A 27,941-nucleotide genomic window follows, 5' to 3' on the forward strand; every position below is an offset into this window, starting at 1 on the left:
GTCAGGGTGGTGGTACAGCCCCATCCCATGGGGGCTCAGCCCTCCTGCAGTGCCAGCTGTGCTTCTGCTGGAGCAGGGAGATTGTATCCAGGTAGGAATGCCTGGCTCCTCCCCTGGGTGGAACATCTCCCAATGGGATGATGGAATTTTATCAGCCATGCAGTGAACTCACCAATTTTAATATTAGTGAAATGCCAATATCATAATATGTACCTATAACACATATCAGATATATTTCACTACTATGTGTAAGCTTAATTAAGGACAGAAATAAAAAACATATATTTATAACGAAGTCACTTTAACACCACAGATATAAAAACCATTTTAATATTTACAAAAAGCCAGTGTTATAATGTGTATCTATAACGCATATCAGCTATTTCACTTATATCAGCTATATTTCACTACTATCTGTAAGCTTAATTAAGGACAGAAATAAAAGCCATATCTTTACAACAATGTTACTTTACCGCCACACATATAAAATCCATTTTAATATTTGTGAAAAGCCAGTATTATTATGTGAATCTGTAACACGTAGTTATATCAGCTATTTTAGTATTATATCTAAACTTAATTAACAACAGAAATAAAAACTATATAACAAAGTTACTTTAACACCACACATATAAAATCCATTTTAATAATAAAAAGTTGCAAAAAGCCAATATTATAATATGGATCTACAACACATATCAGCTATTTCACTTATATCAGCTATTTCACTAATATGTCTAAGCTTAATTAACAACAGAAATAAAAACTGTATCTTTATAACAAAGTCACTTTAACACCACACATATAGAATCCATTTTAATATTTACAAAAAGCCAGAACTATAATGTGTATCTATAACACATATCAGCTATTTCACTTGTATCAGCTATATTTCACTGCTATGTAAGCTTAATTAAGGACAGAAATAAAAAACATATATTTATAACGAAGTCACTTTAACACCACAGATATAAAAACCATTTTAATATTTACAAAAAGCCAGTGTTATAATGTGTATCTATAACGCATATCAGCTATTTCACTTATATCAGCTATATTTCACTACTATCTGTAAGCTTAATTAAGGACAAGAATAAAAAACATATATTTATAACGAAGTCACTTTAACACCACAGATATAAAAGCCATTTTAATATTTACAAAAAGCCAGTGTTATAATGTGTATCTATAACACATATCAGCTATTTCACTTGTATCAGCTATATTTCACTGCTATGTCTAACCTTAATTAACGACAGCAACGAAAACTGTATAACAAAGTTACTTTAACATCACACATACAGAACCCATTTTAATATTTGCAAAAAGCAAGTATTATTATGTGTATCTATAACACGTAGCAGCTATGTTTCACTATTATGTCTGCACTTAATTAACAACAGAAGTAAAACCTGTATTAACTATAATAGAAATAAAACCTATATTAACTATAACTTTATAACAAAGTTACTTTAACATCACACATATAAAACCCTTTTTAGTAATAAAAAGTTGCAAAAAGCCAATATTATAATATGGATCTACAACACATATCAGCTATTTCACTTATATCAGCTATTTCACTACGATGTCTAACCTTAATTAACAACAGAAATAAAAACTGTATCTTTATAACAAAGTTACTTTAACACCACACATATAGAATCCATTTTAATATTTACAAAAAGCCAGTATTATAATGTATCTATAACACATACTTCTATCAGCTATTTCACTTATATCAGCTATTTCACTACGATGTCTAACCTTAATTAACAACAGAAATAAAAACTGTATCTTTATAACAAAGTTACTTTAACACCACACATATAGAATCCATTTTAATATTTACAAAAAGCCAGTATTATAATGTATCTATAACACATACTTCTATCAGCTATTTCACTTATATCAGCTATTTCACTACGATGTCTAACCTTAATTAACAACAGAAATAAAAACTGTATCTTTATAACAAAGTTACTTTAACACCACACATATAGAATCCATTTTAATATTTACAAAAAGCCAGTATTATAATGTATCTATAACACATACTTCTATCAGCTATTTCACTTATATCAGCTATTTCACTACTATGTCTTACCTTAATTAAAGACAGAAATAAAAACCGTGTCTGTACAACAAAGTTACTTTACCACCACACATATAAAATCCATTTTATTATTTACAAAAAGCCAGTATTATAATGTGTATCTATAACACATATCAGCTATTTCACTACTATGTCTTACCTTAATTAAAGACAGAAATAAAAACCGTGTCTGTACAACAAAGTTACTTTAACACTGCACATAGAGAACCCGTTCTAATATTTGCATAAAGCCAGTATTATTATGTGTATGTATAACACATATCAGCTATTTCACTGCTATGTCTAACCTTAATTAACGACAGAAATAAAAGCCGTATCTCTACAACAAAGTTACTTTAACACTGCACATAGAGAAGCCGTTCTAATATTTGCAAAAAGCCAGCGCTGTGCCGCGTGTGTGCAGTGTGGAGGTGACCCTGTCGTGCTCTCTCAGATGTGTTCATGACCCAGTTCTCGGCGCTGCAGACGTCGCGCTCGGTGCGGACGCGGCGCTTGGCGGCGGCCGAGGAGAACCTGGAGGTGGCTCGTGCCGCCCGCCTGGCTCAGATCTTCAAGGAGATATGTGACAGCATCATAGCCTACAAAGGTGAAGGTGATTCTCTTTAAAAACGTCTCTGTGGGTGTGTTTTCAGCCTCTGGAAATGGGCTCTGTGAATAGGAAATGCTGGAAAAATACAGGGGGTTAAATAACTCCTGTTTTTTAAAATTTCTTCCCTTACCAATAATCACTTTGCTTTAGCCTCAACCCCCTGCTTTATCACCAGAATCTGCAGATGTTGATTTTTCAAAATTCCAGAAAAAATCAGAAATTGTTATCCTTGTTCCACCTGTACTGCAGTTACAGGCACTGACATCTAGAAATGCAGAAGCATTTCAATTCCCCTCGTAACAGAAAAGCCTTGTTTTAACCCAGATTGAATGTTGTAATTTACTTTTCTTTGGAAGTTTCACTCCAGTGATGTCACTAAGCTCTGTTCCTGTTGCAGACTCCTCCAGGCAGGCGCTGGCAGCTCCTCTCCTGAACCTGCCCCCAAAGAAAAAGTAAGTTCTGCCTTCCCAGAGCTGCTTTCTCTGATGGATCTGCACAGTGGGAATTGCTGCTGAGCCTGACATTGTGCCAACATTCCTGTTGTAGAAATGCAGACTATTACGAAAAGATCTCTGACCCCTTGGACCTCGCCACGATTGAGAAGCAGATCCTGACTGGTTACTACAAAACTGTGGAAGCTTTTGATGGGGACATGCTGAAGGTCTTCAGGAATGCAGAGGTGAGGCTCTGTCTGGCCTGAAAGCTGCTTCTTACAGCTGCTCCTTACTACAGCAGCTCCTCAGGGGCTTTTTTTGTATTTGTATTTAGAATTTGTATCTTTTGGGATTGGTGACGCTTCCTTGAATTAGGTTCAGTTCCATGAAGGGTTAATTTTTCTCTGTTTCTTTCTCAGTATTTCCCTGTGTATTTCTCTGTGCCCTCCTTTAATGGTCTTACAGGAATATAAGAATAAATTTATTCTGGAGGAAGAGAACTTGTGCTGATCCATTCCTGATGAGGCCTCAGTAGCAAATCATGAGAAATGCCTTAGGTCACAGAGGAGGTCAAGGACACTCAGGAATAGCTGATCTAAAGAAATTCTCATTCTTTTTGGAAGGGATACCCTGTTTTTCAGTGGAGTCACAGAATCATGGAATGGTTTGGGCTGGAAGGGACCTTAAAGCTCATCCCAATCCACCCCCTGCCATGGCAGGGACACCTTCCACTGCCCCAGGCTGCTCCAAGCCGTGTCCAGGCTGGCCTGGAGCCCTTCCAGGGATCCAGGGGTAGCCCCAGCTGCTCTGGGCACCTGTGCCAGGGCCTGCCCACTCTCACAGGGAAGAATTTCCCCCATTATATCCATCCTAAATTCTCTCTTTTTCAGTCTGAACCCATTCCCCTTGTCCTGTCACTCCAGTTCCTGATGAGCAGTCCCTCTCCAGCTTCCCTGGAGCCCCTTCAGGCCTTGCAAGGTCTCAGATCTCCACACAACCTTCGCTTCTCCAGGCTGGACATTCCCAGCCTGGCTCCAGTCCCCTCAGCAACTTCGTGGTCTCCTCTGGAGCTGCTCCAGCATTTCCATGTCCTTCTTACACTGGGGGCCCTGGAACTGGACACAGCACCTTCAGAAGAGCAGAGCAGAGAGGAAGAATCCCTTTCCTTGATCTGCTGCCCATGTTCCTTGGATGCAGCCCAGGACAGGGGTGGTTTCTGGGCTGTGAACACACAGGGCCAGGGCACGTTGAGTTTTTGGTCACCCATCACCCCAAATCCTCCTCCCAGGGCTGCTCTCAGTCCTTCCCGTGTCACATCTATGCACCTGCTGGCCAGAGCCAGGAGGGAGATGGAGACTTCACCCCAGCTGTGGGGCTGCAGCTGTAGGGAGAACCCTTCCCAGGGGCTAAACAGGAAATGAAGCACATTTTGGCGGTTTTTTGGTGATTTTTGCAGAAATACTACACCAGGAAGTCCCCAATGGGGCAGGCTATGCAAGGCCTACTACAATGCTGGCCAGAGTCATGAGGGAGATGGAGAGGCCACCCCAGGTTTGGGGCTGCAGCTGTAGGGAGAACCCCTCCCAGGTGTGCACACCCCATGTCACATGTATGCATCTGCTGGCAGAGTCAGGAGGGAGATGGAGACTTCACCCCAGCTGTGGGGCTGCAGCTGTAGGGAGAACCCTTCCCAGGGGCTAAACAGGAAATGAAGCACATTTTGGCGGTTTTTTGGTGATTTTTGCAGAAATACTACACCAGGAAGTCCCCAATGGGGCAGGCTATGCAAGGCCTACTACAATGCTGGCCAGAGTCATGAGGGAGATGGAGAGGCCACCCCAGGTTTGGGGCTGCAGCTGTAGGGAGAACCCCTCCCAGGTGTGCACAGACAGGAGCTAAACAGGATAGGACTTGGAAATAAAGCTTTTTTGGGTTTTTTTTTGGTGATTTTTGCAGAAATACTATGTCAGGAAGTCCCTGATGGGGCGGGCTGCACAAAGGCTACTACAAGGCTGGCCAGAGTCATGAGGGAAGATGGAGAGGCCGCCCCAGCTTGGGGGCTGCAGGCCTCCCAGGTGTGCACAGACAGGTGCTAAACAGGATAGGACTTGGAAGTAAAAGTGTTTTTTGGGGTTTTTTTTGTGATTTTTGCAGCAATACTATGGCAAGAAGTCCCCAACATGGCGAGACATGTGCCGGCTGCATCTGTGGCCTACTACTACTCTAGCCAGGGTCATGAGGAACCTGGAGAGGCCACCAGGCCTCCCAGGTGTGCAGAGACAGGAGCTAAACAGGAAATAAAGCACTTTTTGGGTTTTTTTGTGATTTTTACAGAAATACTACGGCAGGAAGTCCCCGACGGGGCGGGACGTGTGCCGGCTGCACAAGGCCTACTGGTACTTTGGTCAGAGTCATGAGGGGGATGGAGAGGCAACCCCAGGTTTGGGGCTGCAGCTGTAGGGAGAACCCCTCCCAGGTGTGCACAGACAGGAGCTAAACAGGACAGGACTGGGAAATAAAGCTTTTGTGGGGTTTTTTTGTGATATTTGCAGAAATATTACACCAGGAAGTCTCCAACATGGCGGGACGTGTGCTGGCTGCATCTGTGGCCTACTACTACTCTGGCCAGGGTCATGAGGGACCTGGAGAGGCCACCAGGCCTCCCAGGTGTGCACAGACAGGAGCTAAACAGGAAATAAAGCACTTTTTGGGGTTTTTTTGTGCTTTTTACAGAAATACTACGGCAGGAAGTCCCCGACGGGGCGGGACGTGTGCCGGCTGCGCAAGGCCTACTACAACGCGCGGCACGAGGCCTCGGCGCAGATCGACGAGATCGTGGGCGAGACGGCGAGCGAGGCCGACAGCAGCGAGACCTCGGTGTGCGACAAGGACAACGGGCACGAGAAGGACGAGGACGTCATCCGCTGCATCTGCGGCCTCTACAAGGACGAGGGGCTCATGATCCAGTGTGAAAAGTGCATGGTGAGCATCGAGGTGTTGCTGGGTCTTGGGTCTTCATGAGCTGAAGTTGTTTATTGTAAAGTTGTTTATTTCATGAATGGGTTGCTTTAAAGTTGTTTATTTCATGAATGCTTCAGTCTCGAAGGCAAAGACACTTCTGTTGCATGGAGGTCTTGTCTGTTTGCTGACGTGGTGTGAAATAGTTCATAGAATATCTTGACTTTCCTGTGTGAAGCTTATTTTCTTGCTTTCCTTAATATTTGTTGAGAAATGCAGTTTGCAGCTACAGTCAGTGCCAGGGTTTTGTGACAGGGCTGTGCCTGTTCTTCCAGGTGTGGCAGCACTGTGACTGCATGGGTGTGAACTCGGACGTTGAGCACTACCTGTGTGAGCAGTGTGAACCTCGAGCTGTGAACAGGGTAAAACAAAACTCTCCTTCCTGTTACTCTTATAAAACTACATCAGCTCCTTAGGGGTTTGTTTTGTGTTTGTGTTCTGAATTTGTGTCTTTTGGGATTGGTGGAGCTTCCTTGAATTAGGTTCAGTTCCATGAGGGGTCAGTTTTTCTCTGTTTTTTTCTCAGTTTTTCTGGTTTTTTCTCAGTTTTTCTCTGTGTATTTGCATAGGGTGGTGTGGGAATCAGAAACACAGAAACCTTAACAGACTCAAGAGGGTTTGATTTGTAGCCTTAGAAGAAGCCTAAATTGATATGAAAGCAAAATACACAAGGTTTCTGGGCTGTGAACACACAGGGCCAGGGCACGTTGAGTTTTTGGTCACCCTTCACCCCAAATCCTCCTCCCAGGGCTGCTCTCAGTCCTTCCCGTGTCACATCTATGCACCTGCTGGCCAGAGCCAGGAGGGAGATGGAGACTTCACCCCAGCTGTGGGGCTGCAGCTGTAGGGAGAACCCTTCCCAGGAGCTAAACAGGAAATGAAGCACCTTTTGGGGGTTTTTTGGTGATTTTTGCAGAAATACTACACCAGGAAGTACCCAACATGGTGGGATGTGTGCCAGCTGCATCTGTGGCCTACTACTACTCTGGCCAGGGTCATGAGGAACCTGGAGAGGCCACCAGGCCTCCCAGGTGTGCATGGACAGGAGCTAAACAGGAAATAAAACACTTTTTGGGGGGTTTTTTTGTGATTTTTATGGCAGGAAGTCCCCAATGGGGTGGGACGTGTGCCGGCTGCGCAAGGCCTACTGGTACTTTGGTCAGAGTCATGAGGGGGATGGAGAGGCAACCCCAGGTTTGGGGCTGCAGCTGTAGGGAGAACCCCTCCCAGGTGTGCACAGACAGGAGCTAAACAGGATAGGACTTGGAAATAAAGCTTTTTTGGGTTTTTTTTTGGTGATTTTTGCAGAAATACTACGGCAGGAAGTCCCCGACGGGGCGGGACGTGTGCCGGCTGCGCAAGGCCTACTACAACGCGCGGCACGAGGCCTCGGCGCAGATCGACGAGATCGTGGGCGAGACGGCGAGCGAGGCCGACAGCAGCGAGACCTCGGTGTGCGACAAGGACAACGGGCACGAGAAGGACGAGGACGTCATCCGCTGCATCTGCGGCCTCTACAAGGACGAGGGGCTCATGATCCAGTGTGAAAAGTGCATGGTGAGCATCGAGGTGTTGCTGGGTCTTGGGTCTTCATGAGCTGAAGTTGTTTATTGTAAAGTTGTTTATTTCATCTGTGGGTTGCTGTAAAGTTGTTTATTTTGTGAATGCTTCAGTCTCGAAGGCAAAGACACTTCTGTTGCATGGAGGTCTTGTCTGTTTGCTGACGTGGTGTGAAATAGTTCATAGAATATCTTGACTTTCCTGTGTGAAGCTTATTTTCTTGCTTTCCTTAATATTTGTTGAGAAATGCAGTTTGCAGCTACAGTCAGTGCCAGGGTTTTGTGACAGGGCTGTGCCTGTTCTTCCAGGTGTGGCAGCACTGTGACTGCATGGGTGTGAACTCGGACGTTGAGCACTACCTGTGTGAGCAGTGTGAACCTCGAGCTGTGAACAGGGTAAAACAAAACTCTCCTTCCTGTTACTCTTATAAAACTACATCAGCTCCTTAGGGGTTTGTTTTGTGTTTGTGTTCTGAATTTGTGTCTTTTGGGATTGGTGGAGCTTCCTTGAATTAGGTTCAGTTCCATGAGGGGTCAGTTTTTCTCTGTTTTTTTCTCAGTTTTTCTGGTTTTTTCTCAGTTTTTCTCTGTGTATTTGCATAGGGTGGTGTGGGAATCAGAAACACAGAAACCTTAACAGACTCAAGAGGGTTTGATTTGTAGCCTTAGAAGAAGCCTAAATTGATATGAAAGCAAAATACACAAACATTGATTAGAAAAACCATAAACTTATGCTTTTATAGTTATAAGTAAGAATATACTTTAAGTAAGAAAATACATATCTATAATACATATATATACACATATATGGATAAAAACATATATCATCTTAAATAAGATGATAAAAAGTTTTGTAATATAGTAATGTATAAAATAAGCTAAAATGTAGATGTTATAATAAAAACATATGTAATATGTTACATATTACATACATGTAGTAAGACCTTATTAGACAAAAATATCCACATTACAATAAAAAGAAATAAAAGTGATAAATCAAAAAAAAAACCAAAATAAACTCTGTAACATCATCCTATTGGGTCAGAATGTTATATAATACCTTATAAACAAAAAGCCTACAACCAACTACTTCCTATCTTATAAATCTCACAGCTCCCTTTCTTTTTTCCCTGCAGGAGGTTCCCATGATCCCTCGGCCCCACTATGCCCAGCCTGGCTGTGTTTATTACATCTGCCTCTTGAGGGATGATCTGCTGCTCCGCCAAGGTGGGTGCTGCCTCTGGGGCCAGCAGTGTGCAGGGATCTCTGGCATCACCCTGCCAAAAATCAACATATATATTATATCATCTTAAATAAGATGATAAAAAGTTTTGTAGTATAGTAATGTAGTTGTATAAAATAAGCTAAAATTTAGATGCTATAATAAAAACATATGTAATATGTTACATATTACATACATGTAGTAAGACCTTATTAGACAAAAATATCCACATTACAATAAAAAGAAATAAAAGTGATAAATCAAAAAAAAAACCAAAATAAACTCTGTAACATCATCCTATTGGGTCAGAATGTTATATAATACCTTATAAACAAAAAGCCTACAACCAACTACTTCCTATCTTATAAATCTCACAGCTCCCTTTCTTTTTTCCCTGCAGGAGGTTCCCATGATCCCTCGGCCCCACTATGCCCAGCCTGGCTGTGTTTATTACATCTGCCTCTTGAGGGATGATCTGCTGCTCCGCCAAGGTGGGTGCTGCCTCTGGGGCCAGCAGTGTGCAGGGATCTCTGGCATCACCCTGCCAAAAATACTTCCATTTTTCCCAGGTGGAAGCTGCCACTTGTGCCAAAAATACTTTGATTTTTCCCAAGTGGAAGCTGCCACTTGTGGCATAAATACTTCCATTTTTCCCAAGTGGAAGCTGCCACTTGTGCCAAAAATACTTTGATTTTTCCCAAGTGGAAGCTGCCACTAGTGGCAAAAATACTTTTATTTTTCCCAAGTAGAAGCTGCCACTTGTGGCATCACTCTGTCACAAATACTTTTATTTTTCCCAAGTGGAAGCTGCCACTTGTGGCATAAATACTTCCATTTTTCCCAAGTGGAAGCTGCCACTTGTGCCATTACTCCGTCAAAAATATTTCCATTTTTCACAAGTGGAAGCTGCCACCTGTGGCAAAAATACTTTTATTTTTCACAAGCGGAAGCTGCCACTTGTGGCATTACCCTATCAAAAATACTTCCATTTTTTCCCAAGTAGAAACTGCCACTTGTGACATTACTCTGCCAAAAATACTTTAATTTTTCACAAGTAATTAATAACACCAAATATCCATGGAAGGCCAACAACCATAACTACACATATGCAAAAACAGGGGGGAAAAATAGCAAAAACAGCCCCCAGGAGTCATTGTAATTTAATGGAAACATGAGAAAAAAATGTTCTGCCTGAGTCAAAAAGGCAAAGGGAGTATCAGAAATGGTTGTGCACAAAAGAGCAGAGTGATTGTGCCCTTGTGTAACTGCTGGGGTGTCTGCCTGCCCTGTGCTGCTCTGACATCCCACTGCACAGAGGATCTCACTACCTGTAAAAACAAGGATAACAAAGATAATCTGATCTGGATCATCTTTTCTGAGGACAGAGTCAGCCCAGGTGATTTGGAGGGTGGGTGATGAAGGTCTGTGAAATGTGGCTCAGGAAGGTGCAAGAAAATGAGGGGACAAACAGAAATCAGTTAAACTCTAGGAAGGATTTTTTTTACAGAATCATGACTGGACTGTGGCAAGCCTTGCCACAGGAGGGCGGAGAGGTCAGAGTGTAAATGGTTCCAAAAAAGATTAGACAAATACTTGGAAGAAGGATTAATCCCCAAAGCTCCAGCCTTTGGCTCTGAAAGTCCATAAACAGCAGGAAGGCAGGGGCAGCACGGGGAGGCTTTTCCTTGGCTTGCCTGTTCTGTGCTTTCTCCTCCTGAGCTGCTGCCAGCCAGAACATTCTGCTGTGTGACCTCTGCTCCTACCCAGGGGAGCTTTTATGACTTGGGACCTCCCAGGTTTTGGTCATTTTTAGGTAAATAACAGAAGAAGTGGAATCTCTTCCCAGCCCTGGAAATGCTTAAGGCCAGGTGGGATGGAGCTCTGAGCAGCTTGGTCTAATGGGAGATATCTCTGCACATGGCAGGGGGTGGGACTGGATGGTCTTTAAAATCCTTTCCAACCTAGGTCATTCTGGGATTTCACAGGTCAGAGCACAGAAATTAAGGAGTGAATCCTTTTATAGGGCAAAATGAATCAATTTAAGCTTAGGGTTTGCCCTTGGGAAACACTTTTTGATTGCCAGCAGTGCCAGTTTGTTCAGTCCTTTTTGCGTTGTTTACCTTTCCTGAGCTCTACATCTCATTGGAATTCTGCTGGAATAACCAAAGGCTTGGGGCTTCTGAGGACAGGATTTATTTTCTTAATAGTAACCTTCTTTAAGTATCTTCTCTGTCACAGATTTATTGCAGCCATCACTAATTCCTACACCTTTTCCTAATCATGACTGACATGTTTACATATCCTGTGGTTTGTCATGGTTTTGATCCCTTACAGGTTGGAGTTTTCAGTCTGGACAAGGAAGGTTGTGGGTAGTTTTTCTGTAAAGCTGCTGTGAAAAACATCTGAGTGCTCTTGGCAGGTTCTGCAGTGGGTTCTTGTCATTCCTTACAATCCAGCATTAGGTTGAGTTCATTTTAATGATTATAAATGTTTGGAGGCACGGGGGTTGTGTAGCCTGGAGAAGAGAAGGCTTAGAGGTGACTTCATTGCTCTCTACAACTTCCTGAAGGGAGGTTCTAGACAGTTGGGGGTCGGTCTCTTCCACCAGGCAGCAACTGGCAGAACAAGAGGACACAGTCTCAGCCACCTCAGGGAAGGGATAGGTTGGATATTAGGAGAAAACGTTTCACTGAAAGGATAATAAAGTATTGGAATGCTCTTCCCAGGGAGGTGGTGGAATCACCATCTCTGGGGGTGTTTAGAAAAAATTTAAGTCCCTTCCAGCCCAAACCACTCCATGATTCTGTGAATAAACCCCAGGAAGTGATGCCCAGTGCAGCCACTCCCCAGCACTGCCTGGGGATCTCAGCCACCCCCACTGGGCTGGACCCTCCGTGGTGTGGAGCATCCTGTGGCCAGCTGGGCTCAGCTGTGCTGGCCCTGCTGGCAGAGCAGGGCACCCTGGAGAGTGCTGGGCTGAGGATGGGCACTGCTGGGCACCAGCCAACGTCATCCTTACCCTGAACCAGGCACTGGGACAGATCCACTCTGCTCTGGAAGCAAGGACATGCACTGGAGTGGTTCCTGCTGTCCAGAGGCCGTGGGGGATGTCTGTGTGGCTCAGAGCTGAGGACATGCCATGGCTTTGCAGGGATTCCTGTCTGAAGAGGGACAGCAGTGGGCAGGGAGAACGATGTCAGTTGATAATTGTGTCTGTGAAAGCTGGGGAAGTGTTCGATCAGAGCATGCAGGTTCTGACCTGCTGGGCTTCTGAGTGAGAGAGCCAGCAGGGACACTGTGACAAACCACGTGTTTCCCCCTCAGTCCATGACTGTTTTCTCCTTGTTCTGGTGCCAGGGAGGCCGAAGGGTGTGAAGGAGCAGGATGTTTACATCTGTGATTACCGCCTGGATAAATCAGCTCACCTCTTCTACAAGATCCACCGCAACCGCTACCCCGTGTGCACCAAGCCCTACGCCTTCGACCACTTCCCCAAGAAACTCACTCCCAAGAGGGATTTCTCAGTGAGTGCCTTTGCTCTCAGCTTCCTCACCTGTTTTTAGGAGGCTGGGTGGAGTTCTGGAAAGTTCCTGGGTGTTGGTAGATGAAGCTTGGTCAGGCAGAGGGAGCTGATGCTGTAGGTGGAGGTCGGGCTCTGCTGCCAAGGAACAAGGGACAGGACAAGAGGAAAAGGCCTCAAGTTGTGTCAGGAGAGGCTCAGGCTGGACATCAGGAGGAATTCCCTCTTGGAAAGGGTGGTCAGGCCTTGGCAGGGAGGTTTGGAAACCCTATCCAAACCTCCCTCCTAATCCAGGGAGGTTGGGAGTCCCCATCCAAGCCTCCCTCCAAACCCAGAGAGTTTTGGAGTCCCCATCCAAGCCTCCCTCCAAATCCAGAGAGTTTTGGAGTCCCCATCCAAGCCTCCCTCCAAACCCAGGGAGGTTTGGAGTGCCATCCCTGGAGGTGTCCAAGGAACACCTGGAGGTGGCACTCAGAGCTCTGGGCTGGGGACAAGGTGGGATTGGGCACAGCTTGGGCTGGATGCTCTGGGAGGGATTTTCCAACCTCAGTCATTCCATGATTCTGTGATATGCACAGCCTGGGGGAAAAGCTGGCTGGAAAGCAAGCTTGGAAAGAAAACTGGTGTAGCAGAACCTGCAGTTGAGAGGCAAAGAGGTGCTCAAGGGATGGTGATGGGGAGCTCAGAGAGAGACTCAGAGGTGGCAGAGCTGCAAACCTTCTGCAAGTGAACTCTGCTCTTCCTGGAGCAGAGGTTTTTGTAGTGGCTTTGAGAAGGTTCCAGACTCGTGCTGTGCAGAAAGCAAAGATGATTCTCATCATGATGGTCTGTGGCTTGAAATTTATTTAGAAGATGTGAAGAATCAGACAAGTCTGGCTCTAATTTATCTTATTACATGGTTGTGCCTCCCCTCCTGTGAAGTCTCTTTGAGGTGCAGCAGCATTTCCACAGTGTCCTGCATTGGCACTTCCAGAGTATTTGATAGAGCAGCACTTCCTTCCACTGTGAATTTGATTTGGTATTGATCATAATCTTTATTGTTGTTGCAGCCTCATTATGTGCCAGACAACTACAAGAGGAATGGAGGCAGGTGAGTCTCCCTTCCCAGATTGTTGAGAAGAGATGAGATAATGTTTGTTTGTTGTGCCCACTCTCCTTCTCCCCCTTTCCCCTGGGTGCTAGGGAAATAAGAAGTTTAAATTATTTAAAGCTCTCTAAACTTTCAGAGAGATAAAAGGGAGCAAGTGAGGAGGGATAGGCAGCCTTAATAATGTACATCAGGAAAAGAAAGGAGCCATTTGAAAGTCAGAAAGAAGCAGCTGAGTGAGGAGATGCCCAAAACAGGAGGCTCCAGCCTTCCCAGATGGAGGAACCCAGGTCCTGGACCTGCTGCCTGTGTCTGTGGGGCAGTCAGAGCCCAGATCTGACAGAGCCTGCAAGAACATCCCATTAAGGGCTGGGCCAAAGTGTTTTTGGAAGTAAAATCTTTTGCAACTGAAAATAAAAATCCATTTGTTTTTCAAAGCTGTTTGGTGCTATGCAAATAAAGCTGTAGCACTGGTGGGTGTGAGTGCAGGGATGGAGGGAAGAAATTGAGCTCCAGGGATCCCCAGCCCATGGATGAGTCCTGGACTCGCTGAGAATTATCCTTTCAGGTGAAAAACTTCTGTTCAAACCCCTTTTTTCCTGCAAGGTCATCCTGGAAATCGGATCGCTCGAAACCACAGATCAAAGACTTAAACCAAGAGGAAGATTCCCTGCCCCTGATGGAGGAGGTGCTGGGGGCCCCTGAGCAGGCTCCAGGGGAGCTGCCCAGCCCCGAGGAGCCCAGCAAGGAGCCCGTGCCCAGCGAGAGCTGCGAGGCTGAGAAGAAGGGGGACGAGAACCCCTCGGACACGAGGCCGCTCTGCAGCCCCGAGGAGCGGCGGCACCTCCAGAGGGAGAGGCTCAACCAGATCCTGCTCAACCTCCTAGAGAAAATCCCAGGGAAAAACGGTGAGTTGAGGCTCTGCTTGCACAGCCTCTGGGTCTCCTGTGGGTCTGGGGTGGCTTGGCTGAGCTGTGTTGGTAAAATGAATGGTTTTGTGTGAATTTCTTGCTAGTGGGCATTAAGAAAATCAGTTTTCTTTGCAACAGAAATCCACTAAATCCAAGTGAAATTTCTTATAATTGACACTGTTTTGTATCATATTTTTAGTTTTTATTTTTTTTGCATCGTATTTCGAATTTTTTTTACATAACATTTTTAATAACCACAAAGCCTTTCCACAAACTAACTGCCCCCTATCATTCCATACCTGCAATGGAGTAACTTAAGAAACGGGCCAGGAAAGACTGAGGGGAATTTGGAAAGTCTCTTTGGACCTTTCATGAGCTTTCCTTTGGTTCTGAGTACCTGCTGTAGGTGTTGTCTGAGCTGTGGGATAAGGGGACACTGGTGAAGTGTGACCCTGCTTTTAAACTGAAGCCCAGGATGAGCCCTGTCCAGTCTGTTCAACGCCAGTCATGCTTCCCTGGGGTTTGGAGGATTTTTGGAGGTTGTCTGATCCAGCCATGGCTCCGGGCTGGGGTCACTCAGCACCTTGTCCAGGCATGGCTTGGACTTCCTGGAGGGAGAAATCCTTGAAAGAGCCAGGAATGAGGAATTTTGTGTGGGAGGCAGCGCTCCGTGCCGTGCTCTGGGTGCCCAGGTGGGCATCCCTCCCAGCTTAGATCTGATGGTCCTGGAGGTCTTTTCCAGCCTTTTCCAGCCCTGCAGTGACTGAAATGCCCTGTGGCCCTGTGCTCTGTTGCAGCCATCGATGTCACCTACCTGCTGGAGGAGGGCTCGGGCCGGAAGCTGCGGCGCCGCACGCTGAGCATCCCCGAGAGCAGCTTCAGGAAGTGAGCCAGGAGGGGCAGCCGAGCTCTGGGCTCTGTCTGGGCTGGGGCACAGCAGCAAACTGACAAAATACAAACAGTAGCACCTGGGGGGGCTGGGCTGGCACGGTGCCCACCCTGCTCTGCAGTGCTCTTGGTGTGTGTGTTGGTGGGCGTGCCTTGTATTGATGTTAGGTACTGAGGAAACCTCGTGGTTATTGTCCAGGATGGTCAAATTTAATTTATTTTTGCTTGATATTCCCACTCAGAGGAGAAAAAAAACACACAAAAAAAAAAATTTAAAAAAAATAATAATAATAGGGAGGGCAGAGGAAAAGGACTGAGTTACTCTGAGGAGGATGTTCCCCACGGTCACTGCTAACCTGGCGTTGTACCAGCCACCCTCAGCACCGCCAGGGAAGGGAATCCAGGAATCCAGAGGGGAGAGCAAAGGCCCAGTGGCTTGAAAGAAAAAGCTGCCCTGAAGCTGAGGCCTCTGATTTGCACAAGTTCCAGAAGAGAGGAGTCCCCAGCCGAGCGAGGGTCGCCGTGGGACAGCTGAGCAGCGTCCCTGTGGTCTGTGCCAAGGAGAAGCTTCCAGAGGCCCTTGGAGCAGGGCAGGAGCGCTGGGAGGAGGCACTTGCTGTGTGGGGGGAGGGTGTGGGCTGTGAGGTTTTTTCACTTTTTTTCTGCAGAGAAATTTTATAAAAGCGAAGTCAGCTCCTGACGCCACCATTGCTGTTGGTTTTTTTGATAAGCTGTGGTTCTCGTGTGTCTCGTGTGTTGTGCAAATAAAAAAACCCGTTAAAACAAAAAAAAAAGAAAAAAAAAAAAAACCAAAAAAAAAACCCCAACCCCAAGGACCGTTTCACTCCGTGCCCGTCAGGCAGTATCCGAGCGAGTGTTTGTCGTGAGCTGTAGAATTTATCAACTGCTAACACTACCCTCGTGTGCTGGTGACAGCCGAGCGTCCGCTGGCCCCACCCCGTGGCCACTGTCGCGATTGTCGCGATTGTCCCGCCGGCCCCCGGGGCGGGGCTGCCCCCGGACGGTGGCTTTGCTTTCCTGTCTCAGACGTACACATGCATATCCAGTCCTGTTTTAGGTGTTCTTCTAAGAAATCCGGTTTTTAATGTGCCAAGTTGTATATATCTGCTGCGTGGATGTAAAGCAATACCGTAGTTACATGTTCCTTTTTATGGACCAAGCTCGTCCTAATGTACATTCTTGTTATTATTATAATTATTTTACTCTTAGTGGAACATGACTCATTCCATTAACTTTTATGTGTTGATTTAAAAAGAGAAAACAAAACAAAAAAAAAAAACACAAAAAAAAAAAAGAAAGGAAAAAAACCCTTTGAGAAAAAAAAATATTTTATTAAAAAAAAAAAAGAAATAAGAAAATAGATTGGAATATTTTCTTACTGTAGAGAAGCACTGTACAGTACCAGGATCCCTGAGTATAAAATACTCGTGCGTGTAGTAGGAATATCGCATGTCCAAACCCTCGAGTTGTCTCATTTAGTTTCAAACAGAAATCATTGTCTCAAATGGTGTTAAACACTAAAAAGTTTTTAAAAAAAAAAAAAAAAATAAAGTGCGTACAGAAGCGAGACACTAGCTCTGTCATTTTATCTTTCTTTTGTTGAAAGACTAAACAAAATGTTTTTTAGACAATCAAATGTTAGGTAAGTGCAAAGAATTGTTTTTTCTTACTGGTGTAGAAATTAATGACTTTTTTTATTTTTTGGTTATTTTATAATACTGAGCAGACCCGTGTGTCCCCAGGATCGCCGCCGGAGCCAGGAAGCACTACGTTACTGCAAATAGAGCTGAACCTTAGTCTGCATGGGTGTAGGCTGTGTGATTGCTGAAAATAAATGCTGCTAATATATTTCCTTTTTACAAAGCATATCTAAATAGATCATTGTTTTGATGTTAATCTTTGTAAATTATGTATTACCAATTTTAACATTGGATGTAATTGCATAAAAAGCCTGCATCTCAATCCTGAGAGTCTAGTATTAAATGGAAAATCTTTTCCTAAGGTTGGCTCGGGGGGTTTTCTTTGCTGAGCTGGGGGGGATGTGCCCGAGGGCAGGAGGAGGGATCTGGGCAGGCTGGATCCAGAGATCCACGGGGCTCAGCAAGTCCTGGCTGCTGCCCTGGGCTCACAGCAACCCCCAGAGCGCTCCAGGCTCGGGGAAAAGGGGCTGGGGGTGTGGGGACAGCAGCTGGGCACTGCCCAGGTGTGCCCAGGTGGGCACGAGGCCTTTGGCACCTGGCCTGGGCCAGGGCAGTGACCCCAGCCCCTTCTGCTGCCTCTGCTGAGGGTCCTCAAACCCTGGGGACGGCTTTGGGCCCTTTGTGACAAAGATTGAGGGGCTGGGGCGTGTCCAGAGCTGGGAAAGGACTGGAGAATTCCTGAGGGAGCTGGGAAGGGAGAAAAGGGGGTCAGGGGGGCCCTGGTGGCTCTGCACAGCTCCTGCCAGGAGGGGACAGCCGGGGGGTCGGGCTGTGTCCAGGGAACAGGGACAGGAGCAGAGGGAACGGCCTCAGGCTGGGCCAGGGCAGCTCAGGATGGGCACAGCAGGAATTTCCCCATGGAAAGGGTGGCCAGGGATTGGAACTGCCCAGGGAGGGTGGGAGTGCCCATCCCTGGAGGTGTCACCTGGAGGTGGCACTCAGAGCTCTGGGGATGAGGTGGGGATGGGGCTGTCCTGGCTCCCAAGCTCACCCAGCTGGGATGGGAACCTGGGATCACCCCACTAGGATAGGAACACAGGAACACCCCCTGGGAAGGGAACCAACCCAGGAACAGCCACTGGGATGGGAACCTGGGATCATCCCACTGGGATAGGAACACAGGAACACCCCCTGGGATGGGAACAAACTCAGGAACACCCCCTGGGATGGGAACAAACTCAGGAACAGCCACTGGGATGGGAACCTGGGAGCATCCCAGAATAGGAACCCAGGATCGTCCCCTGGGATGGCAACCCAGGAACACCCACCCAGGACAGGAATCCAGGAACATCCCCTTGGTATAGGAACCTGATATCACCCACTTGGGGCAGGAATCCAGGAACTCTTCCTAGGATGGAAACATGGGAACACCCCCTGGGATGGGAACAAAGGAACACCCACCCGGGATGGGAACCTGAGATCACCCACCCAGGACGGGAATCCAGGAACTCTTCCTAGGATGGAAACATGGGAACACCCCCCGGGATGGGAACCCCCCAGGATGGGAACAAAGGAACACCCCAGGATGGGAACCCAGGAACACCCCGGGATGGGAACCCAGGGACACCCCGGGATGGGAACCCCCCAGGATGGGAACCCAGGAACAACCACCTGGGATTGGAACCCAGGGACACCCCAGGATGGGAACCCCCCAGGATGGGAACCCAGGGACACCCCGGGATGGGAACCCCAGCTGCTGGACGTCTCAGCGGGCTCAGTGTGACCCCAGGGCTCTGAGGAGGGGCAGGGGCAGCACGGAGGGGTTGTGACCACGGCTGCCCGTCAGGCAAACCGGGGCAGGTGCCATTAAATCCAGATTTGGTGCCTATTCCCGGGGTATAGCGGTCACCGTGAGGTCGGAGGGGCTGTGACCACGGCTGCCCATCAGGCAAACCGGGGCAGGTGCCGTTAAATCCAGATTTGGTGCCTATTCCCGGGTATAAACCAGTGCCTGGAGCCCCCTTGCCCTGCACAGGCTGGGGACTGTCACCCCCAGGGCGTGTCCCAGCGTGGCAGGGCACTCACCTGCACAGGTGAGAGCAGAGATCTCTCACCTGCAGGCTCCCTCAGGAATGGAACAGCTCCTCCTCCTCTTCACCCCTTCTGTGCAACCTGATTTTTCTTTCTCCCTTTCCCAGTCTGGCTCTCTGTGATCATGAAAACGCCACGCTTGACCCCTACGCTCCTTTTAAACCCAAGGCTTGGAGGGTTGTTTATTTAAAAAAGAAAATAAAGAAATGGAAATACCACCTGGCTTCCTCCCCTCCTGGCATGACCTCGTTGAAAAAGCCCAGAAGCAGCTGTGGAAATCAATCAAGGCTCCTGAAGGCGAGCCAAGGAACATTGCAATTAGGATATAACGTCACTCGTCTGAGAATAAAAACCCCAGAGAGGGAAGTGGAAATGAGAGCAGAGGGAAAGGAGAGCAGCTTTACCCGGGGGCTGACAGCGGCTTTTGGCCACTGGAAAGGGAAATCGGGAGGGTGAAACGTGGCCATGGGAGGGAGCAGAGAGCCCGACCTGCCCCTGGGGCCAGGCTGCTGCTGCTGCTGCGCTCCCCGGCATGGCCACTCCTTTCTTTCACTGGGGAGCCCAGGAAATGCAAATTCTGGGATGAAATCACAAACAATGACAAAACCATGAAGAACCTGGAGCCGTTCGGCCCCTGCTGCCATCCTCTGGGCTGTGAAGAGATGGGTTGAAGTTCTCTAAAGAACTGAACCAGCGGCCTGGGCTGGTGCCAGTTGCTGCGCAGCTCCCACGGCTGGTCCCCAGCAGCTTCTCCAGGGATATTCCTGGCTCTGGAAGCTGCGTGGCCACTCCTTTCTTTCACTGGGGAGGTGCAGGAAACGCAAATTCTGGGATGAAATCACAAACAATGACAAAACCATGAAGAACCTGGAGCCGTTCGGCCCCTGCTGCCATCCTCTGGGCTGTGAAGAGATGGGTTGAAGTTCTCTAAAGAACTGAACCAGCGGCCTGGGCTGGTGCCAGTTGCTGCGCAGCTCCCACGGCTGGTCCCCAGCAGCTTCTCCAGGGATATTCCTGGCTCTGGAAGCTGCAGCCGCCTCTCCCACGCTGTGGAGGAGCCTGGGCATCTTCTGGGCACCTTCTGCTGGGGTGTGAGGCCTCCCTGGCAGCATTTGGGATGCTGAGAGCCAGCACAGCCCCAGCCCTGCCTCTCCTGCATCCCACCCACACGGGCAGTGCCAGCCCCAGCGCTCATCCCACGCGTGGACAGTCACAACCTTTATTTATTTCCAGCTTTTTTCCCCGTGGAACCAGCTCATTCCCGTGGTTACAATTATTTACAGAGTGCTGGGACAGCCCCGGGGCGGGGCAGGGCACGTGGAGGTGGCAGCGGTGGCAGGACACGATGGCACGGAGGCGACACGGGGCAGGGGCAGGGGCAGGAGCCATCCCTGCCTGGGCACAGGGGTGGGCAGCAGCTGAGGAGCCCCGAGCTGCCAAGGAGGGGCCGGGGGACACGGTGGCAGACGGTGACGCCATGCAGCAGTGACAGGCACAGGACAGGGTCCCCTGGAGCTGCTGCCAGCCCCGGAGGTGGTGAAGCTCTGGAGGTGGCAGGAGACATCCCCTCCCCGAGCTGGCACCCGCTCCAGCGAGCTCAGCTGCTTCCTCAGGTCCCTTCCTCCTCCTCCTCACAAAATCAGGGATGTGTAACCAACGGGAACGAGGCCGGTGCTGTTTCCATGGCAGCAGCGGATCCAGTCCTCATCCACGGTGGAGAGAAGCTCCAGGATGTCCCCTTTGTGGAAGCTCAGGTGCCCTTCGGCCGTGCCCGTGTGGTCACACAGTGCCCGGACTGCCCTGCACCACAAATGTCACCCCTGCACCACAAATGTCACCCCTGTGCCACAAATGTCACCCCCATGTCACAAATGCCACCCCTTGAACCCCAAATGTCATCGCAGACTCGCCTCCCCGGGGACCCTGAGGATCCTCAGAGGCTCCCCCAGCACTCAGGGGTGGGAATTGGGTGGAATCAGGGATTTCCTCAGGAGGAGGTGCCCCCCGAGGAGGGGTCTGTACTTGGCAGAGCTGTCCTGCCAAGGAGTGGGAGCAGAGCAGGAGGTGTGGGGACATCAGAGATGGCACAGAGGGTGTGGGGACATCAAGGATGGCACAGGAGGTGTGGGGACATCGGGGTCAGCGAGGATGGGAAGAAGGAAGCAGCCCAACACCGTTTGGGATGGCCACATACCCACCCTGCCCACTTGGGCAGAGCTGTTCCAACAGCTGCCACATGCTTGCCCCACACAAGCTGCCACAAAGGCAGAAAGCACACAAGAAAATGCTAAAATCTGTCCCCAAAATGTCTGGGAAAAACATCTGCCCCAGGTGGGCAGAGCCTCAGGCTCCCCCAAAGCCCAGCAGGGGAAGGGCATCCCCGGGGGTGCAGCCATGGCTTTCCCTCTAGAGCAGTGTGCGACACCCAGGCCGTGTCTGAGAGCTTTCCCCCAGGCAGAAGAGCCCCCCCATCCCTGCCCAGTGTCCCCAGCCCTGCCCAGTGTCCCCCCCATCCCTGCCCAGTCCCCTCATCCCCGCCCAGTGCCCCCCTATCCCTGCCCAGACTCCCATCCCTGCCCAGACCCCCAGCCCTGCCCAGACCCCCAGCCCGGCTCACCTGCGGGCCGGGGGCAGGGCGGGCGGGGTCCTGCCCGGCGGCTCCGGAGCTCGGCTCCCGTCCCGAGCCTTCAGCAGCCCGGCCAGGGCACGGGGGCTGGGGGCCAGCCAGCGGGACGGCCTCCTGCCACAGAGCAAACGAGCCACCGGCTCGCCTGGGAGCTCTTCCCGCTGCTGGTCTCAGAGTTTTTTGGCCATCTGGGAGCTCATCGAGCAGCACTGAGCCTGCCCAGGAGCTGCTGCTGCTCCGCAGGACTGAACACGGCCACGGCAGCAGCGCCTGGAACCTGCTCTGCTCCCAGGGGAAACCCTACAAGATCCCCACGAGGCCACCACGGTGGTGAGCCAGGCACAAAAACCCTTCCTGAGCATGACAGAGCACCCAGGAACCCTGTCTGAGCACACAGGAACCCTTCCTGGGTATGACTGAGCACTCAGGAACCCTTCCTGAGCACACAGGAACCCTTCCTGAGCACAATCGAGCAGCACTGAGCCTGCCCAGGAGCTGCTGCTGCTCCGCAGGACTGAACACGGCCACGGCAGCAGCGCCTGGAACCTGCTCTGCTCCCAGGGGAAACCCTACAAGATCCCCACGAGGCCACCACGGTGGTGAGCCAGGCACAAAAACCCTTCCTGAGCACTCCTGAGCACCCAGGAACCCTGTCTGAGCACACAGGAACCCTTCCTGGCCCCTCCTGAGCACACAGGAACCCTTCCTGAGCACACACAGACCCTTCCTGAGCACATCTGAGCACCCACAAACCCCTCCTGAGCACACAGGAACCCTTCCTGAGCACACACAGACCCCTCCTGAGCATGACGGAGCACCCAGGAACCCTGTCTGAGCATCCAGGAACCCTTCCTGGGTATGACTGAGCACACAGGAACCCTTCCTGAGCACACACAAACCATTCCTCAGCGTGACTGAGCACTCAGGAACCCTTCCTCAGCACATCTGAGCACACACAGATCCCTCCTGGGCACACACAGACCCCTCCTGAGCACACACAGACCCTTCCTGGGCACACACAGACCCCTCCTGAGCACACACAGACCCCTTCTGAGCACACACAGACTCCTCCTGGGCACACACAGACCCTTCCTGGGCACACACAAACCCCTCCTGAGCACACACAGACCCTTCCTGAGCACACACAGACCCTTCCTGAGCACACACAGACCCCTCCTGAGCACACACAGACCCTTCCTGGGCACACACAGACCCCTCCTGGGCACACACAGACCCCTCATGGGCACACACAGACCCTTCCCCTGCGCCTGCCCAAGCTGGGTCTTACCTGGACCTGGCCGAGGCGGCGTCAGGGCTGCTGGGGAAGCCTCTGGATGAAGGGTTGGTGGCTCCAAAGAGCCAGCCCAGCCAGCTGCCCTTGTCAGGACTGGGAGGATCACCCACGTCTGGGCCAGAAGGCGCTGCCTGGTTCCTGCTGGCAGGAGGCTCTGGGGGAGCAGCCAGGACGTTCCTTCCAGCACTGGCATCATCCAGCTTGGCGAACGCTCCGCTTCCAGTGGGCAAGAAGAGATCTTCAGGGGAAGAGGTGCCTGAGGTGTCAGTGCTGCTGCTGGGCTTTGGGACGGGGCGTTCAGGGCCAGCTTTGGTCTGAAGGAGCTGCAGCTCCGTGCCTCTGGGCTCACTCGTGGCAGCTGGGGATTGCCCAGCCTGGCCCGGACCGGGCTCCCCCGCAGCCGCCCGCAGCTTCGTCCACCACACCGAGGGGAACTTCTCCTTGCTGGGAGCAGTGTAAACCCTGGAGCTCTGGCTCAGCTGGCCCCACCAGCCACCCAGGCCAGCCCCAGTGCCCCCAGTGCCCTCCCGAGGCCCGTGACTCTGCGGGGGGGTGTCAGAGCCCAGCAAGGCGCGGCCCAGCTGGTCGCCCCAGCGCAGCACGTGCTGCAAGGTTTGCTGCAGGGCAGCCCCCACCGGGGGGGCAGGGACCAACCCACCCATGAAGGGTTGGCCCCCTGTGCCCCCCACCCTGCCCAGAGCATCGGGCGGGGTCTCATCCTCCAGGCTGTCCCCTGAAGCACCGCTCTGGACCCCCAGAGACCCCCGCACAGGGACGGGGGGACAGCCAGGGGACAGCGGGGACTCCAGCCGGCGGGACAAGGGCCGGACGTCCACGGAGAGGTGGTGGTGCTCAAAGAGCAAGTCCAGGTGGAAAGTCAGCACCGAGAGGGGCTGGATGAGCAGCAGAAGCTCGTCAGCAAGGTGGGGAAGAGGGCCTTGGCTCAGGGCAAAGAAGGCCGAGGGTGAGTAAAGCACGGAGATCACACCTGTGGGGACAGGGACAGGTGAGGCAGGTGCAGAATGGCCCCTGTCCTTGTCACATCCCCCCCACCAAGGGCCACCAAGGGCCACGTCACTCAGAGCACCCTCTGTGCTGAAGATGCACCGTGGAAAATGATCCACCATGGAAATTCCAGCCAAGCAGGGATGTATCCCAAGCCCAGAGAGGGATTTTCAGCCTGGCAGGGAAGGGAGCTCCTGGGCACCGTGTCCTTACCTGGGCTCTTCTGCAGGTGAGATATCCACAACTCCAGCTGTTTAATGCTAAACAAGTCAAAGGAAACCCAAATTAGAGCCTCTGGGACAGCTCCAACCTGCAGTGGCGGTGGGGCTGGCGGGGACAACACCACTCACTTCAGAAGGCCGAGGATGAAAGCGTGGAACTTCTGCCTGCTGCTGCTCAGGGGTGCCAGCCCGGCCACGTGCCAGCACAGGGCGTGCAGGGAGCGGCTGCCAGGGCCTGCGGGTGCAGAGCAAAGACACTCACTGCCCTGGCACAGCAGCACTCCGGGCACCTGGGCATGCCCCCAGCCTCACCTGTCTTCACCGAGGCTTCCACCACGCTCCAGGGGGAGTTTTTCCTCTGGCCCGTGATGACATCCTTCTGGAAGGGCTTCAGCCCGTCCTCCACCAGGGCGTAGAGCGCGGGGCAGAGGGTGTGCAGCAGCAGGTAGCCCACGTCGGGGTTGAGCCGGCTGTCCCCCAGCTGGGCCTGAGGGAGGCACCGGGAGAGGGGAGGGAGGGGAAGGGCAGCACCCGACCCTGATTCTGCTGCGAGGGATGAGGGGATCCCCAAATCCTTCCTGCCCAGCCCAGCCCAGCTCTCACCTTCTGCACCAGGTTCCGTGCCGTGCTGAAGTGGGCGATGACCTTGTCCACAGCGGAGCTGACGGCGACCAGCAGCGCTGGGGACAGGGAGAGGAGCAGGGAAGGAGAGGAGCAGAGAAGGAGAGGAGCAGGGAAGGAGAGGAGCAGACAAGGAGAGGAGCAGGGAAGGAGAGGAGCAGAGAAGGAGAGGAGCAGAGAAGGAGAGGAACAGGGAAGGAGAGGAGCAGGGAAGGAGAGGAGCAGACAAGGAGAGGAGCAGAGAAGGAGAGGAGCAGACAAGGAGAGGAGCAGGTGAGGAGAGGAGCAGGGGAGGAGAGGAGCAGGGAAGGAAGGGTCAGCGTGGAGGGACCCGCCGGGCACCACCACCGGACCCCGCAGGTCGGGGACCCTCGGGGGCAGCCGCGTTCCCGGATCACCTGCCGGGAGCGGGCAGGGCGGAGCCCGGTGCAGGCAGCGCTGCCGTCCCTGCTGCACTGTCCCTGCGTGTCCTTCGCTGTCCCTGCCCCAGCCCAGGACACCGACCCGCACCCCCTGACCCCGCGGCTCCCGCTGCCCCCTCCCCTCCCGCCCCGTTCTGTCCCACGCCCCCGCGGGGGCTCCGGGCAGGACTTGCCCAAACCTTTGGTTTGCTCGCCATGGGGCCCCTCCGCTCTTCCCCCGCCGGGCCGGGCGGCTCCAGCGGCGGCTCCAGCGGCGGCTCCGGGGACGAGCGGCTCGGGCCTGGCTGGAGAGAGCGGGGCAGCGGGGTCAGGCGGGGCGGCGGCTGCAGCGCTGCCCGGGCCCGGGGGAGGAGCGGGGCCGGCGGCGGGGCCCGGCTCGCTCCGGCTCATGGAGCCGCGGGCCGAAGGGCGGCGGGGCCGGGCCGGGCGGGGAGGAAGCGCTGGGAGCCGCGGGGCGGAGCGGCACCGGGACAGCCCCGGCAAGTCCCGGGCGGCGCCGGGCGATGCGGCGAGACCCCGGGATCTCACCGTGCCCGGCCCGGAGCGGCACCGGGACAGGCCCGGAACGTCCCGGGTGATGCGGGGGGACCCCCGGGTCTCGCCGTGCCCGGCCCGGAGCGCCCCGGGATCGCTCCCACCGCCCGGAGGTGCGCAGGTGGCCCCGCAACCCCTCGGCAGAACCCCGGAGGGAGCCGGACTCACCCCCCGTGCGGGTCTCGTCTCCTCTCTGGGCCGCCCGTGGCACCGCGGGGTCCCCGCCGGGACCCCCGAGCCTCCGGAGCGGGGCAGCGCCCAGCCCCTTCTCCCCTGGGGGCAGCCCCCCCTTCTCCACGTCCCTCGGCTGCCCCTCCGCGATGGGCTGAAGGCTGGGCCGGGGTCTCCTTCTCGGCTGGTGGCCGTCGCTGGGCGCCAGCAGCTGTGTCGCCCCCAGGGATGCGGGGGGCCCCGGGGGCACAGGGGGGTGCTGGGCCGGCTCTGCCCGCTGGCCCTTGGGCTGCCGGGCGGCACTGCGGGACCGCAGCTCCTTGAACGTGGTCACCTCTCTCTGCCTGGAGCCGGGAGGCCTGGCTGGCCCGTCCTGCTGGGGCTGGGGCTGGGGTCGCTCCTGGCCCGCGGTGCCGGAGAGCAGCTCGCTGCTGGGGGGCAGCTCCGTGTCAGGCGAGAACACGATCAGCCAGTCACTGCGGTCAACGCGGGCCTGGGCGAGCGGGGGCCCAGCCGCGTTCCTCTTCCTCCTCTGGGCCAGCTCGTGGAAGGAGGTGATGGTCTTGGTGGCCGCGTCTCTGCAGAGCTCCCCCGGGCCGGCCTTGGGCTGCTCCGCCCTGTGCGCGTTCAGGACCTGCAGCCGCCGCCGGGGCCGGGGGGGCACGGGCGGGGGGAGCCCACCGGGCCGGGGCCGCGGCTCCGGAGCGCTGCTCGGGATGCCGGCATCCCGCCGCTCCGGCACGGGCGGCGGTGCCGGGGGCGCGGCATCGGGCTCGGGGAGGGGGTTGCAGTTGGGGTCTAGGTCGGCGCAGGTGCCGGTGGTCTCCGGTGCTGCTGTGCCGGGAGAGAGCTCGTCGCAGTGGGAATCGAGGGAGTTGTTGCTGCAGAGGCTGTCTGGGCTCTTGCTGGCCGCGGCCGTGGCTCTCGGGGGCACCGGGGAGTTGTGGTTGGCGTCTGTGCCATGGCACGTCCTGTGCTGGTCAGCCAGAACCTCTCCATCAGCCAGAGCCTCTCCATCAGCCAGAACCTCTCCATGCCAGGCATTTTCTGTGGCTATGACGTTCAGCTGCTTGTCAGGGGACTGGGACTCTGCTCTGGCAAACTCCTTGCAGTACACCGAGACCGGGGAGTCATCCAAGCTGAAATCCGAGCAGCTACTGACAGAGGAGGAGGAGGAGGAGGAGGAAGAAGCCAGATCACAAGGGGGATCACAAGGGGAAGCCGCCTCCTCCTCGTCTCCGCTGTGCAGGCAGGGGAAATCCTCTTGGTTCTGCAGCCCCAGCGTCTCCGGCTCGGGAGGGTGGGACTCACAGCAGCGGCATTTCACCGAGGCATTGTTGGAATTGGCATCCACTGGCTCCCGGTTCTCCGGGCACTGGGTGCAGCCCGTCTGCTCTCCCCCAGCCGTGGAGCCATCCTGGAGCTCGGGGTGCCGGGAGAGGTGCAGCCCCAGGGAGATGTGCTGCAGGTGGATGTGGTTGAGGTTGCACAGGAGGCCTTTCTTTGGAGCCAGCATGGTGCTGCCTCGCTGGAAGTGCCAGGGCTCCCAGGAGAGGCCAGCAGCTCCTCTCTTCACACCATCCAGCTCCCTGCAAGCACCAAACACCTCCTGGTCAAGGCAGAGCACAGCGGGACAAACCTGGAGAGAGGCACAGCCGGGGGAAGAGGGACGGCAGTGACCTTGCAGCAGGGTTAGAGAAGGGGATGTGCCCGAGGGAGGGGCTGCCCCGCAGCTTCCTGCCAGGTTTGGGGCTCTGCGGCCGGGCAGGGACTGGGGGCAGCCGCTGGTCCCTGGAGCACGGCCTGGGAATGATCCGGGGCTGGATTCCCTCCGGAGGGACGGCAGCATCTCGGGGATGCCGTCAAGGAGAAAACGCCCTTGGAGCCTCGTCGAGGCGGGGACGGGTGAGGGTTGATGCTGTCCTGGCTGGGGGCGGTGGCACCACGGGTG

The 27,941-nt window shown here is 52.6% G+C and overlaps 2 protein-coding genes across 2 annotated transcripts in view; one reads left to right on the top strand and one right to left on the bottom strand.

Moving 5' to 3' along the window:
• The window catches only part of ASH1L (ASH1 like histone lysine methyltransferase), a 67,150-nt gene extending 49,823 nt beyond the window's left edge, over positions 1-17,327 (top strand). The window contains exons 17-26 of the mRNA XM_041397282.1: positions 2,550-2,702; positions 3,103-3,157; positions 3,252-3,384; positions 5,873-6,121; positions 6,433-6,519; positions 8,853-8,943; positions 12,296-12,462; positions 13,508-13,548; positions 14,152-14,453; positions 15,254-17,327. Of these exons, the coding sequence (XP_041253216.1) occupies positions 2,550-2,702; positions 3,103-3,157; positions 3,252-3,384; positions 5,873-6,121; positions 6,433-6,519; positions 8,853-8,943; positions 12,296-12,462; positions 13,508-13,548; positions 14,152-14,453; positions 15,254-15,345 (1,370 nt within the window). The 3' untranslated portion in view covers positions 15,346-17,327. The remainder of the gene's footprint in view (positions 1-2,549; positions 2,703-3,102; positions 3,158-3,251; positions 3,385-5,872; positions 6,122-6,432; positions 6,520-8,852; positions 8,944-12,295; positions 12,463-13,507; positions 13,549-14,151; positions 14,454-15,253) is intronic.
• A 2,974-nt stretch (positions 17,328-20,301) lies between these two features.
• On the bottom strand, positions 20,302-27,506 carry RUSC1 (RUN and SH3 domain containing 1). Its single transcript, XM_041397216.1, has 9 exons — positions 25,988-27,506; positions 25,465-25,569; positions 24,846-24,922; positions 24,555-24,729; positions 24,372-24,477; positions 24,235-24,281; positions 23,011-24,004; positions 21,714-21,836; positions 20,302-20,896 (listed from the first exon to the last, which is right to left on the bottom strand). The coding sequence occupies exons 1-9, from the start codon at positions 27,504-27,506 to the stop codon at positions 20,728-20,730; spliced, it is 3,315 nt and encodes a 1,104-aa protein (XP_041253150.1). The 3' UTR covers positions 20,302-20,727.
• Between the last annotated feature and the right edge of the window lie 435 nt (positions 27,507-27,941).

The sequence above is a fragment of the Onychostruthus taczanowskii genome, unplaced genomic scaffold (assembly GCF_017590055.1).
Source record: "Onychostruthus taczanowskii isolate IOZ18803 unplaced genomic scaffold, ASM1759005v1 scaffold138, whole genome shotgun sequence".
In the NCBI taxonomy this organism is placed as follows: Eukaryota; Metazoa; Chordata; class Aves; order Passeriformes; family Passeridae; genus Onychostruthus; species Onychostruthus taczanowskii.